General features: G+C 43.7%; 1 protein-coding gene and 1 non-coding gene across 2 annotated transcripts in view; both read left to right on the top strand.

The window, feature by feature from the left end:
* Window positions 1-14,328, top strand: part of LOC145403344 (uncharacterized) — a 140,337-nt gene that overhangs the window by 88,581 nt on the left and 37,428 nt on the right. The window contains exon 8 of the mRNA XM_080275134.1: window positions 14,135-14,283. Coding sequence (XP_080131260.1) covers window positions 14,135-14,283 — 149 coding nt within the window. The remainder of the gene's footprint in view (window positions 1-14,134; window positions 14,284-14,328) is intronic.
* Window positions 2,880-2,998, top strand: LOC145403515 (5S ribosomal RNA). The gene has a single exon (XR_013898032.1). It is a non-coding gene; the product is annotated as a 5S ribosomal RNA (ribosomal RNA).

The raw sequence follows: 14,328 nt of genomic DNA, 5'->3' as shown, positions 1-14,328 counted from the left end.
GGAGATGGATGGGTATTTGCAGTCAGCTTGTGGGTTGTGGTTGGTATTACTCCCATGGTGGCAGTACATTATGAGTGATCCTGGCGGCCAGACGACTTTCACCATTTGGTAGGGACCCGGGGAGCCATTTTAGCTCAGCTTGTGGGTTATGGTCTACTACCTGCACGTGAACAGAGAGGTCAGCAAGCCACCCAACGGACTTTTTTTTTTTACTTTGTAGGCCAGCCAGCTGCCAGTGCCAGAACTTTTATGTCCAGTTATGGACAAATAAATCAGGATACGGACCTAATAGAGCCGAAGCCTAATGTCCATTTACTGAGCCTCTGGATAATTGAGGGATTACTGTATAGAGTACTATGCCCAAATACATGGCCACCTGCAACCATACATGAAATTGCAGTTAACATCCATGCTGCCTGGTTTGCCCAGGCCATTATACACTTCACTGATGAAATTAATAGGTCAAAAAGGAGAAGAAGGATGCCTTTTGTGATTTTAAAAATGTTATAGGTGTGATATAAAGAAACACAAGTTAGTGACACATTGCAACCAGTTTCATCTGAAGAAATTCATAGGCAAAACTGGTCAAGAATAAAGTTTGGTTCATTACATACGTTCCCTACATTACCCTCCTATGTAGTGGTAGGGGGAGGCAGTGACTTAGTTGGTAGAGAGGTGGCCTGCAGTCCTACCGGACCTGTGTTCAAAACTCCGCTGGGGCAGGGAACAGTTTAAGGATTTGAATTTCAAAAAATTTGACGACTGATCTACCAGAAGATCCGCCGACATGTCGTAAAAATATCCCTGCTAGTACCATTTCGCCAGTCCTGTATGAGACAGCCCTAGCATGTATTCAGTATGGACTGGGTGTTAGCACCAAAATGGTGACATGTAGAGGTGTATGGCATGCAGGAGTACTACTGGGCCTTGGGAGCGGGCTGTTAAGCCTATGAGTCACACACACACACACACACACACACACAAAAGTGGTGGTGACCATCATCCACTCACATGATGTAGTGTTGTTACTTTTTCATTTGCCTTCATCATTTTTTTTTGTCTTCAATCCACTTTTCTTATTTTTCCCATCTTTCCTGTCTCTTGTTGTTACACATCTTTCACTGTATTTAGCTGTACACTGAGTGACAAGCCTAATGGTCTCCAATAACCCAGGAAACCATTTATAATGCTTGGTGGTAACCATATAATGGGGTGATGTGGAGCTCATGTGCTCCTGTGAAGTGAGTGGAGTGATGCAGTGTGACATCCATCCAGGAACCAAACCAGACATTGGGCAGTTACACAGGTAATGTAATAATTTATGATTACATGACATTGTCTTGATTATAATTACACAAAATTCCAACGCATTTGAATATGATTGCAGTTAACTGCCATGTAATCGTGATTACAATCATGATTGCCCCTCCACAACAACAACCACTGCCATCCTCGAAGACTCAAACTCCACTGCTGTCCTCCCCATCACCCTTGGAGGAAAATGTGAGGATACAGAAAATACCACAAGTACCATCCTCCCCATAACTCTTGGAGGAAAATGCGAGGAATCGGAAAACTCTGCCACCACCATCCTCCCTATAACCCTCGGAGGGAAACACAAGGATGTGGAAAATGTGGCAACACAAGAGGAGGTTCTAGCCGAGGTTTCCAATGGCAGTGGCTTGGTGGAGGAGCCCCCATCGCCGTCCTCTGCCTCCGTGGCCATACTGAACCCCTCCACGGAGTTCAAGATCAGCGACTGGGATCTTCAGCAGTATTACCACAAATCCTGATGGCTGGTGTTGACATTTGTGGGACTTACTCAGTCCTTTAATCCCAAATAGCCTAAATAGCTCACTTGGTAAGCTGCTGTAATCACGCAGTTGCAAGCGCTGGTTCGAATCCTGTGTCTCCCTACGTGTCAAGTGGGGTTGGTGGAGGATTAGTGCCCCTCCCTGTAAAACAATTAACTCTAAGCCCTTGGTCACCCCGTTTGGGATACATGGCGTCTGGCAATGAATGAATGAATGAAACTTATTTTTTTACTGCTGTTCCTGCCAGATGATTTTGTGATGCTTAAAACCATCACTCCGATGATGTATTTTTTTCTATTACCGGTATACTCTTATCTATAGGCAAAATTTTTCAGTTTCTGAGGCACTTTTCAAATTCGAGGGGCATCATATAGCTTGCCATAAGAGTGTATTACAAGTGGTATATCCTGAACTTGACATCATCCAGGGTAAGCAAGAAAAAAACACAAAATACATAATTGAATTCAAGGGATTGTTGATCATCTCCTCACTGTGAAGGAGTTAATGAAGACTGTATTTAACCTCTCCAGTGTGATAAGTCTCTCCAAAGCTGATTAAATGTATCTGGAGGTCAAAAAAAAAAAATGAAAAATCTATTGGCAGACTGAAAGGGTTAATTGGTTGTTGAGTGGGAGTGTAGTTTAGGCAGCCGAACTGTGAAAAAGGTAACCACTCAGGACTTTTTAGTGAGAGAAGAGGAAGAGGAGGAGATGAAGAAAACCTAAAATCTGCAGAAATGTGTCCTTTCAGGAGAAATTGAGCAAAAAAGACAGAATAAAGATCTGTTTATTTAAAGATGGCTGGACATGGGTTTAAAATATTGTAAGTTCAAGTGTGACATTAATATTGTGTTACTGTGTTTAAAGGAGTCCAAATGTTTATTGTGTTTTAGATGATGATGACGAAAAGATTGGAGGTCCAAGTGTGACATATTAATAGGTTGCTGATGTTAATGGTTGTTAAGTGGGATTGTAATGTAGGCAGCTTGTTTATGAAGGAGAAACCACCTATTAGCAAGCCCCAAACTGGAGCACAGCTATATCACGTTTGTAATATAAGTAGATATTTTACGGCCATACCACGTTCAGTACACCGCTTCCCGTCCGATCAGCGAAGTTAAGCAACGTTGGGTCTGGTTAGTACTTGGATGGGTGACTGCCTGGGAACACCAGATGCTGTTGGCATAACGTTCTCCCTACGTGTCAAGTGGGGTTGGTGGAGGATTAGTGCCCCTTCCTGTAAAACAATTAACTCTAAGCCCTTGGCCACCCCGTTTGGGATACATGGTGTCTGGCAATGAATGAATGAAAAAATAAAGGTTCCAACATGCTCGCATGCATCGGCCTTGGTCAGCTTATAGTGGATGCTGCTTGATTTCTGGCAGCCTTCCTATTCAGTACCTTATCTCTGAGGTCACGCTGTATGACCTTATCCCAGGCCTTTTTCGGTTTGCATCTTGCAACCCTGCCTCTGATGTTCACACTTCTCATCTTCCTCTCCACATGCCCAAACCATCAATATCTACCCCTCCTCATCACAACACCATTACACTCCAGTCCCATCCATTGTCTCAACTCTTCAGCTATAATCCTCATTTCCCCAGGCCTTGCATTCAAGGAAGCACTACACTTCATCTAATCATTGTTATTTAAGCAAACTAAAACAAAAGAACCCATATTGTTTCAGAGGTACAGTGGTTTTGCTCCAGTAAGGCCTGTGGACCCTCCCAAGAAGTGGCAGCTCTCGGGCATGGAAGCATACATTTCTTTCTCATATCCTATGACTAATGCAAAGAAAAACTTGGTTTAATCACACTTATTCTATTGCTGTCCACAAGGAGAAGGCCTACAAAAGGTACTGGAGCCAACCCACTCCTGAATCAAATCTCTTTTGTGTCTCAGCCCGGAATTGTGCCAAGTCTTCTCTTCGCTCTGCAAAAAATAATTTCATTCGTACCAAATGCTCTGGACCCTCAAACCTGAATTTTTCACACTCCTTCTGGCACCTTGCCAAAAACCTTTCAAACATCTTTACCTCATCATCCTTCCCTCCTCATTCCCATTTTGATGGCTTTGTAACTGTTTCTTCTGCTGATAAAGCAGAACTCTTGATACAGGCTTTCTCCTCCAGTTCTACCTTTGACAATTCCGGTGCTCTTCCTCCATCACTTCCCCCCCTCAGACTTCATCATTGCTGACATTAAAATTTCTTCAACTGATGTATTATCTGCTGTCACTGGCCTCAATACTAACAAGGCATATGGGCCTGATGGGGTCCATCCTTTTGTCTTCAAGAACTGTGCTTCTGTCCTTACACCCTGTGTAGGTAAACTCTTTTGTCTTTCCCTGTCAACTTGTACCTTTCCTTCTTACTGGAAGTTTCCTCTCATTCAGCTTGTCCCAGAGAAGGGTGACCATTCCCATCCCTCTAACTATTGCCTGGTAGCTTTAACATCCTGTGTTTCAAAAGTGTTCGAGTCTGTTATAAAAAAATAAAATTTAAAGCATCTTTCCTATCACAGCCTTCTTCCAATTATCAGTATGGGTTCTGCCAGGGACACTCCACTGGTGATCTTCTCACCTACCTTTCAGAATCCTGATCATCCTCCTTTCGGAACTTTGGCAAAAGCATTGCCATTGCATTTGAATGAATTAATGAATAGAGAGAAAAAACAAGCACCAAGCCTCGAGAGGCAATGTGGCACTAAGGCAGCAAAGAATGGAGGACAATCAGATTAGATGCAGAACATGCAGAGGAGAAAGAAAAGCAGTAATATTAGAAATAGAAAAAGTAGGAGAATCACCAAGGAAATCAGTAAGCAACGAGGGATGGGGTAATAGTGAGAGGAAGGGAAAAGCAGAGCGATGTTCGCGAAGTATGAGTGGGTAGTCAAGAAGAAGGTCTGAGAGTTAAGGGACAGTTATAGCTTGAACTAAGTGGTGGGGGTCATCACTCATTAATTGACCATGAATGAGCCGGTTATGACCCAAGTGAAGACGAACAAGGACAGTCTCCCATTGACGATTTGGGTGAGTGGAAATAGACGAAGGAAGAACAGAAGGTGTAATGAGACGAAGCTTATTGGTGACCTGGGAATCACAGGAAGTTTGCCAGAGGTTAAAGAAGTGGCAAGTAAGAATAGGAAAACAATCAAGAACAGGAATGGGTCGAGGAGAAGACGTGAGAGACAGAACAGCAGAATGAGCCAGCGAGTCTGCATGTTCATTACCGGCAATCCCAGTGTGACCAGGGACCTAGCAAAATTGAATCAACTTCTTGTGCACAGAAAAAGGAAGAACCACTTTTGAATTTGGACGACAAGGGGGTGAGAAGAAGAGGCCTATAGAGAAGAAAACTCACTGCGGGAATCAAAGGTAATAAAAGAGGAGGACGAGGAACATAACAGAGACTTCAGAGCATAGCTTAAAGTTCTGCTGTGAGAACACCCGCAACAGGAAGAAATGAACTGGAAAAAGAAGACTCAAGGGAGACGACAGCAAGAGCAACACCGCGAAGAGATGTGGAACCATCGGTAAAGGTCAGAGTAGCAGAAGAGTGAGAAAACATGTGTTCAGGAAAAAGGGAGCATAAAACAACAGGGGGAAGAAGAGAGCGAGAACAAGGGAGACAAGAAGAACAGACCACTGGAAGAGGTAGAAACCTGGGGGGGAAAGAAACAGAACGAAGAGGAAGAATGGGTGGAAAGTTGAAACCAGTAAACTGGAGAAGGGCAGGGATATGGAGGGAGAAAGGAAGGAGGAGAGGCAGATTGAAAAGAATGGCAGAGAGAGGGAGGAGGGCAGAGCAATTTGTTAGGAGGAAACTGAAGCAGACTTGCATACAACGTAACTGTAAGGAGAGAATGACAAGGGGGGGGGGGGATGCCTGATTGGACACAAAGGCTTGTGATTGGGCTTGACCAAAAGGTAACTTTGGCTAAACGAAGACCAGTATGATGTAGGGAATCAAGTTTCGAATGAGTACAGGCAAAGGCAGAAGAATAGACTTGACACCCATAACTGAGTTTAGAAAGAATGGGGACAGAGTGGAGACGAAGAAGCGTGGTGTGATCAGTGCCCCACAAAAGATGAGACTGAGTTTACAGTAAGTGAAGACGAGGAAGAATGAAAGAACGAAGGAAAGAAACGTGCGCATTCCAGTTTATCCGAGAGTCACAGGACAAGATCAAGAAAGGTTGCAGGAGATCGATAAGGAAGAGGGGTGTCATACTGGTTGAGGTGTAGTACGGGAACGGGTAAACGACATGCATAAGACTTGGATAAATGAAAACTGTGAGTGGTGGCCCAAGTTGAGGCTGCTGTCATGGCAGACTGAATAAGAGATTGGAGACAAGGGAGAACCAAATCTGCAGCATAAATAGCAAAATCATTGACATACAGAAAGGCAGAAACAGTGGGAGGCAGGAAAGATACAATATTGTTAATGGCAATGAGAAAAAGGGTAGTACTGATGACACAGCCCTGGGGCATACCTTCATGCTGGGGGAAGGCACGGGAGAGATGGGCACTGGGGCGGACATGGAAGGTGCGGTGGGAAAGGAAATTTTGAAGAAAAACAGTGTTACCACGAAGAACAAGGGAATGAAGACAACAAAAAATATATCGCCATGTAGTATCATAAGCCATTTCCAAATTTTAAAATATAACAATGACAGACCGGCAAAGGGAAAAGGCAGAATGGATTAAATACTCCAGATGAAGGGGGGGATCTGCTATGAGCTTTTCTATATCCGAACTGTAAGGGGGAAAGAAGACGGGGATTCAAGGTGCCACATAAGTGGACAATTGATCATACGTTCAAGCAGTTGACATAAACAACGGTCAGAGCTATGGGACGGTGGTCTTGAGGAAGGTGGCCGGTTTTACCAGGCTTAAGAAATGGTAGGATGACCACCACACACCATGCAGGAGGAAAGAAACCATCAGACCAAATCCTGCTGTAAAGGACCAAAAGAAAAGACATGGCACTGGAAGAGAGATGTTTCAGCATCCATCCATCCATCCATCATCTAATCCTACGTTGCCTCATGAGGAGCGTAGGAGCCCCAGGCTAGGAAAGATGGTCCTGGCATTTAAGATGAAAGTGACCGGCCTCACTCATCCCTGAGTGGTATTACGTGAGCAATAAACCCCAACCATCCTTTGGATACAAACCTTCACCGGCTCAATCCGATTGGAGCACCTTTATTACCCACTAAACCACCAGGAGCCAAAATTTGGTGTTATGGTTACCACCCAGCATAGTACTGTAAATGGTTTCCTGGTGTATGGGAAACAAGCATACTATAGTGAATACCACCGAGACCCTTGCTGGGATCTTTGCACAGCTGAAATGTGGACAACAACTCACAGAGAGAGACAGGAGCATTAATAGCCCCCTTGGCAGATGAAGTAAAGGGAAGAGGACAGATTCGGAAAGAGATTTAATACGGTGAAAATCAGGGTAGAGGTGGGACCCTGTTCTTACAAGGCTATAATACAGAGTTAACCCAGTGATCCAGGCTATGTGGTGTGAAGAGGTGCCTTGATAGTCTGAAGTCACGATTAATATGGCAGAAAAAAAAACACAAGTACAGTACTGTTAGACTGATTTTATTTACCGGTAAATGTACAATTGAAGCAGCAGAAAGACTTTACCAATTCAGTTCATATTCCTCCAGCTTATGTCTGTATTTTTCTGACTGTTTTTAGTTTGGTAAATTACTTTTTCTTGCTGTAAAATTTCCCCGTTATTATCGTCATGTTCCTTAAGCCGTACCTATGATCGTTTTCAGCGCAGTGGAAGAAGCTCATCGTACTCAGTGGTGGATTTCGTCTCCCAGTTTCTCAACTGGAGGCTAGGGTAGGTTAAGTTATTAGGTACAGTTAAACTAGGTTAGACCAGATTTAGTTAAACACTTAGGTTAGAACAGTCCCTTCCGCCAGTACATTAACGAATCAAACAAGTTGTCACAGCAGAATAGCTAAAAACAATGGGAAGATAGATTTATTAAGAAACTTTTATTTACCGACCCAGAAATAATCAGAAAAATATAACAGAGTATCAGGAGGAACTGATTTGGTAAGTTGCTTTTACTGCTTAAAGTGAAGTTTATGTTCAGCCCCCTCAGTGGCCGTGAGTTCAGAAATTTGCGTGCTCCCGTGGCCGGCCCCTGGACCGTTTTTTCCGTTCTAAAATCAATTTATTTTTCTTACAGATGTGAAAAGTCTTGTCTGGTGCACCTGGCATTCCCCTCCCCCTCAACCCATCCTGTGATTTGCTATGAATCGTGAAAGAATTAATAAAATTAGGCTGCCTATTACATTGGCATGTGAACATATCGGCAAAAACATCTGGGATGAAGTGATTGCCTGACTGCTCGGGATGATAGAGTAGGGTTGTGTAAACATACCAGTGACTTTCGTATCCTTTCCATAATTGTTCGCAGTTTTTTATAGCTCGCCCTAACACAACATCGCTGACACCGGTACAGTAAAGTGTTGTTGAAGGCCAGCAGCTATGAAGGCATTAATGGAATATATTGTTTGTATCAGTACTCTTTCTTTCACACATGCACATAAGAATGAACAAAAGAATGAGAAGTAAATGTGCACTTTTCTTTAAGGAGCAGAAATAAGTATATGCTCAGTTGGTCCGCAGTGTGTTAGGAAGTGCAATATCGAACAAAGAACGTGGAACTGAATGCGAACTTATGAGAGCACATGGGATAAAGTTTTTTTTTTCTGATTAGCAAAAATTTTTGTTCTATTTCATGCCCTAAAATTGTGAGACTCATAAATTTTTGTCTAAGCATACAGCCTAAAGACCTTACCAGTTCAATTCATACTCTTCTAGTTTGTTTTCTGTTTTTTTCTGACTATTTTGAGGGTGGTAAATTATCTTCTCATGCTGAAAGTTTTCCTTCCTTATCATGACATTCTTTAAGCCATACCTACGATTGTTTCCGGCATAATGGAAGAAACTTACTCAACATATTCAAAGGTGGATTTCATTTCCCAGTTTCCCAGCTGGAGCCCAGGTTAGGTTAGGTTAGGTTAAATTATTGGGTAGTTGAGCTAGGTTTGGTTAGGTTATCAGTCACATCACCAAACTTCACCCAACCACCCTTGTGATCGAGTTGTGAGCAGGAGGCGTGGATGGGGGGTAGACTCAGGCTCATTTACCCATGGCTTACTCGCTAGCAACTGGATGCTTTTTGTTTAAAATGGAATTATTGTATGGATAATTCTATGAATTAATGTACCACTGAACCATTCGGTCACAGCCTGAATATACCAAAACTTGGATAATCTGAACCTGGATAATCGAGCTTTGGCTGTAACTATCTGAAGCTTCAGCAACCAAGGAAGCATCAGCTACAGAACAACCATCCAAAGAAAGAACAGGAGTCTGAGGCAGGATATGCTTACCAGAGATTCCACAGATACGAGACCAAAGTTCTGCAACGGGAGTGTCCGCCGAATTGTTAGAAACAAGGGACATCCAGCTGCGACATTTGGCTTGACGGATAGTATGACGGAAGGTAGCAGATGCACGTTGAAATAGTAAGAGAGTATGGGTACAGTCTGGTGTAGATTGTCGTCTATGAAAGCTTTTCCAGGCAGCACATTGAACACGGAGGGCATGCTTACATTCAGGTGTCTGCCACAGCACAGTTTTGGTCGTAGGAGGTCTGGTATTTCTAGGGATAGTAGTGAGGACAGCTCTTAAAACCAGGGCCAAGAAAAAAAGAAAGCAACTCTTGGGGAGAACAAAAAGAGGAAGAAGGTAAAAGGGGGACTGTAAGAGGAAAACAAACCCCAGTCAGCAGCATGAAACTGCCAACGGGGAGGACGAGTAACAGGACAGAAAGAAATAAAAGAAAGCTTAATAGGAAAGTGATCACTGAAAAGAGAGTCATCAAGAACAGACCAGTGGAAGTCAAGGGCAATAGAAGGAGAACAAAAAGACAGATCGATGCAAGAAAAGGAACGAGTACGAAGGTCAAAATGAGTAGAAGAGCTAGCATTGAGCAGAAAGAGATCGGAAGTAGAAACTGTTCTCAGAGGCGACCCCTGGGGGTGACCACTGAGTCCCCTCAAAGGGTATGACAGCAATTCAAATCTCCAAGGAGAATCAGGGAGAAAGGGAATAAAGTTAGAAGGAAAAGGCAGAAAAATCAAAAGGAAAAGGAGAGAAAAAGAGAGAGCAGACAATGACTCAGTGACAAAAAAAAATAAAAGATGGGCGGAAGCATGAGGGATGCAGGAAGAGACAGAAAGGGGCTCAAACAGAACAGTGTTGCAGATAAGAAGAGCAGCAGAAGAAGGAGTAGGAAAACTGAGAAAAGTTAAACCCAGAACAGAAGTATGGAGGAAGGCTTCTTGAAGAAGAGGATCATGAATAGATATGAGGTATTGTAAGGGAGGACGATGGGATGCATAACCACGTATACTGTATTCCATTGTAGAAGGGCCATGATAAGAAACAGGAGTTGCCATTTCACTTGACATCACAAAGGCTTTCAGTCGAGACTGGCATAAATCTTTAATTTCCAAACTGCCCTCTTACAGTTTCTATCCTTCTATCTGTGCCTTCATCTGTAGCTTCCTTTCTGGTTGTTATGTAGCCACTGTTGTAGACGGCCTTTGTTCTTCTCTTAGAGCCATCAGTAGTGGTGTTCCTCAGGGCTGTGTCCTATTGCCAGCTTTCTTCTTTTTATTCATGAATGACCTTCTAAGCTGTACATCTAACCATATCCACTCTATGCCAGTGACTCCACCCTTCACATTTCCATTCACCCCCTGCAGTGTCCATCTCAGCAGTTACTTCAACAAACATGGGATGAGGCTATGGCACACCTAATGTTTGGCTTGGCTTATATCTCTGATTGGGGTAAAAGTAATATTGTTTTTAGTGCATCAAAAACTTAGTTCATACATCTGTCAGCTTGACAAAATCTTCCAGAGGAGTGTTCTCTAATTTTTAACAATATCCAGCTCAATCCTGCATCATCTTTAAATATACATGGGGTTTCATTCTCTTGGGATTTATCTTGGAAAGTTTATATTACCATCCATCCATCATCCAATCCTACATTGCCCCATGAGGAGCGTAGGAGCCCGGGGCTCTCTTCTAAAAACTGCTTCCAAGAGATTAGGTGTGCTAAGCCAACTCCATGCCATCTTTACCCATGCAGAGTTATTGACTTTATACATGGCTTTTATTAGCCCCTGTGTAGTACAACTCTCATGTGTGGGGAGGCTCCCCACATACAGCTCTTCTCAACAAGGTGGAGTCTAAGGCTTTTTGTCTCATTAACTCTCCTTAACTTACTGGCTTCCTTCAACCTCTGTCTCTTTTCTGTCGCTACTTCAGTGGTCACTGTTCCTTTGACCTGTCTGCTTACATCTCTTCACCACTACGGCAGGCATGTAGCACCCGTTTAGCAACAAACTCTCATCTCTTTTCTCTCCAACTCTCTACTGCAAGAGTTAACCATTACTCCCAGTCCTTCATGTATTCAGTAAGTCACCTCTAGAACTGTCTCTCTCTGTTTGTATTTCCTGCTGCCATGATCTCCAGTCTTTCAAATGCAGTGTGTCCAAGCATCTCAGAATTAATGGATCTTGAATTTGGCTGTCTGTGGTTTTGTTTTTGTTTTTTCTTGGAAGGAACAATTTGCAGGCTCCTGGCCTTTGGTTCCTTCTTCCTTGCATAAAAAAAAATGTTTTGTTTTTAGTCTGATTCATCCAGTATACAGTACATCCAGTATACAATACTGTAATATACTTTCCATTATCAGTATTAAGAAGAGGAATGCTTCTGTTTAATTATTCCCCTCTTGTCCTTCTGTTATACTCTGCTCAACTCCTCTACAGTACTGTCCTCCTGTCTACTGCCAAACTTTGTACACCCCTTGCATCCCCCAATCTGGGCTGTTAGCCAAGGTTTTAAACATGAACATATGTTGTTTTTATTGCATCCCCACATGCACTATAGTGGTAGGTGTATTATTTCAGATGATACTGTGTTGTTGAGTGAAGACAAAGGGGAGCTGCAAGGCTTGGTGGATGGGTTTGGGAGAGTGTGTAAGAAACAGAATCTAAAGGTGAATGTAAGGAAGAGTAAAGTGATGGTCTTTGAGAGAGGTGAAGTCAGTGAATGTACACGAGGTTGGATGGTGAGGAATTGGAAAATGTGAGTACGCTTAAGTACTTGGGTAATGTGATGAGTAAGGATGGAGGTTTAGAGGGTGAAGTGCTTGAAAGGGTACAGCAGGGAAGAAAGGTTGCTGGTTCCTTGAAAGCAGTAATAAGAAACAGGGAAGTGAGCATGGAAGTGAAAAAGTTACTTCATGACAGTATTGTGATACCAACTCTAACGTATGGAAGTGAAGCTTGGACGTTGTTGGAAGGACACAAGTCAAGAGTGAGAGCAGTGAAAATGAGTTATTTAAGAGAAGCCTGTGGAGTCACATGGAGAGACAGGTTGACGAATGAGGATATAAAGGAGCGTTGTGGTGTGGATGTGGATGTGATAGGAAGCGTTATGAGGAACACACTGAGGTGGTTTGGCCATGTGGAGAGGATGGAGGGTGAGAGTCTGATGAAGAGAGTGTATGTGAGTGAGGTGGAGGGGAGAAGAGGGAGGGGAAGGCCAAGGATGAGATGGAGGGATGGGAGGTGATCAGATCCAAGGGTTTTGACCACTGTCCAGGATGTTGTGTGGGCAAGGTTTAGGGAGCAAAAGGTGATGTCTGAAGATGATGGGAGGAAGAGGGCATGGTGTGGGATATGGGTGTGTTGATGGAGATTATTCAGTATGAAAGGATTATCTGTTTGGGATTGTAGTACCAGCCCTCTGTCTGTGTCAGGATTGTTGACGTGCCAGGCCGATGCCTTGGGGTTGAAATCACCACCCAGGATGATGTTGGGTATGTTAGTGGTGTGGTGTATTTGTGGAGAGTAATTGTGTGGTACTGTGGGGGACGATTGGGGAAGAATGAGTGTTGACGATTGTTATATGTTACCAGCACGAATTTTAATTGATTGTATTTCTGTTGTGGCGTCATGTGAGGGGAGAAGTGACTTTGTGTGTTCACTGCTATCTGAAAAGTTGATGGATTTGTGTTCCAGGGTGATGAGTCCACCGCCACCGCCGTTGACCAGATCTTGTCAAATGGTGGTGAAATTATGAAATGTAGGTGTTTTTTGTGTTCTGTGTAGTTTTGCTTCTTGTAAGATGGCGATGTGTATGTTGTGTTGCTTGATGAATTGTGTGAGTTCTTGTTTTATATTGTTTATGTCATTTATGTTTAAATGAAGGATGTGTATGTTGTGTGTGCGATGTGTGTTGGTTGCTGCAGCATGAGGGGGAGGTGGTGGTGTGGGTGGAGGGGAAGGGGTAGGAGAAGGTTATGATGGAGGTAAGAGTTGGGGTGGATTAGGATGGGGTGGAATGGGAGGGGTTGGGGGATTGGATGGTGTCGGAAGGATCAGTGGGTTAGGCTGAGGAGGTGTGGAGGAAGTAGAAGTAGGGTTGGTTGGAGGGTTAGTGGGTGGGGGGAAGGAGCAGGTCCAGGTGTTTGTGTAATGTTTTCTGGATGCAAGTGTTGTGCAGGTGTAATGGGTCTAGTTCTTGCAGGAATTGCACTGAACTGAACCCTTTGTTTGTCAGCTCGACGTGATAGGTTTTGAGCATACTGGACATATGTATTTGTTGGTGGGTCCTGGATTGCTCTCAATGTCCCCGGCTAAGAGAAGTCATCGAGAAATGACCGCTGGGGAGTCATTTCTCGGTATAGAAAAATTGATGTTGTTGTATGTGTTGTGCTGAGAGATGTGGTACCTGCTTGGGTGACAGAAGCCACTCCCAGGTTCTCGGGCCCTGTGAGGGGCCGGGGGAGTTTGCGGTGGTTTGGCATGCTGTCCTCCTCTTCTGCTTCGACAGCCTCCGGGGGGTAGACCCACAGCGAAGATGTCATCGCTCCAGGTCCTAATTAGGTATTGTTTGTTTTTTTGCTTCAGGTCTACCTTCATAGGAACCTTGCAGCTTTCAAGAAGTGGCCACAGCCTAGGGACACTCCCAGAGATCTTTCATTTAGGTTATGCTATTAATTCATCTTTGCTGGAGTGAAATATGGACATGGGAGTAACAGTTGTCCAGTGCTGTCTTTGTGTTATTCGTATTGGGGGCATGTTGGTGTTTTAATGGATGTATATATCAGTTTAAGGGATGGTGATGAGGGAGTGGTTGTTACACCTCACAAGGAGAAATATGGAACTGGATACAGGAGTACTGTTGTGTCTCATCATCAGATGGAATATTTGGTCGTCGTGATGGTGGGACGAGGGGCACCAGCATTAGCCTCCTGAACGAACTGCTACAGGCCATGGATGGGGCAGACCAGGGCATTGCTAGTTTTCAGGGAGCCACACTTCTCTCATCTGTAACTGCAGCAGCACAGGTATTTTTTCATTTTGTTCTTTCTATCACCTGACAGTTTTATGGG

The sequence above is a fragment of the Coenobita brevimanus genome, chromosome 60, assembly GCF_032717465.1.
Source record: "Coenobita brevimanus isolate Jiangsu-jjx chromosome 60, ASM3271746v2, whole genome shotgun sequence".
NCBI classification, from domain to species: Eukaryota; Metazoa; Arthropoda; class Malacostraca; order Decapoda; family Coenobitidae; genus Coenobita; species Coenobita brevimanus.
This window is presented reverse-complemented; position numbering and strand designations above follow the sequence as displayed.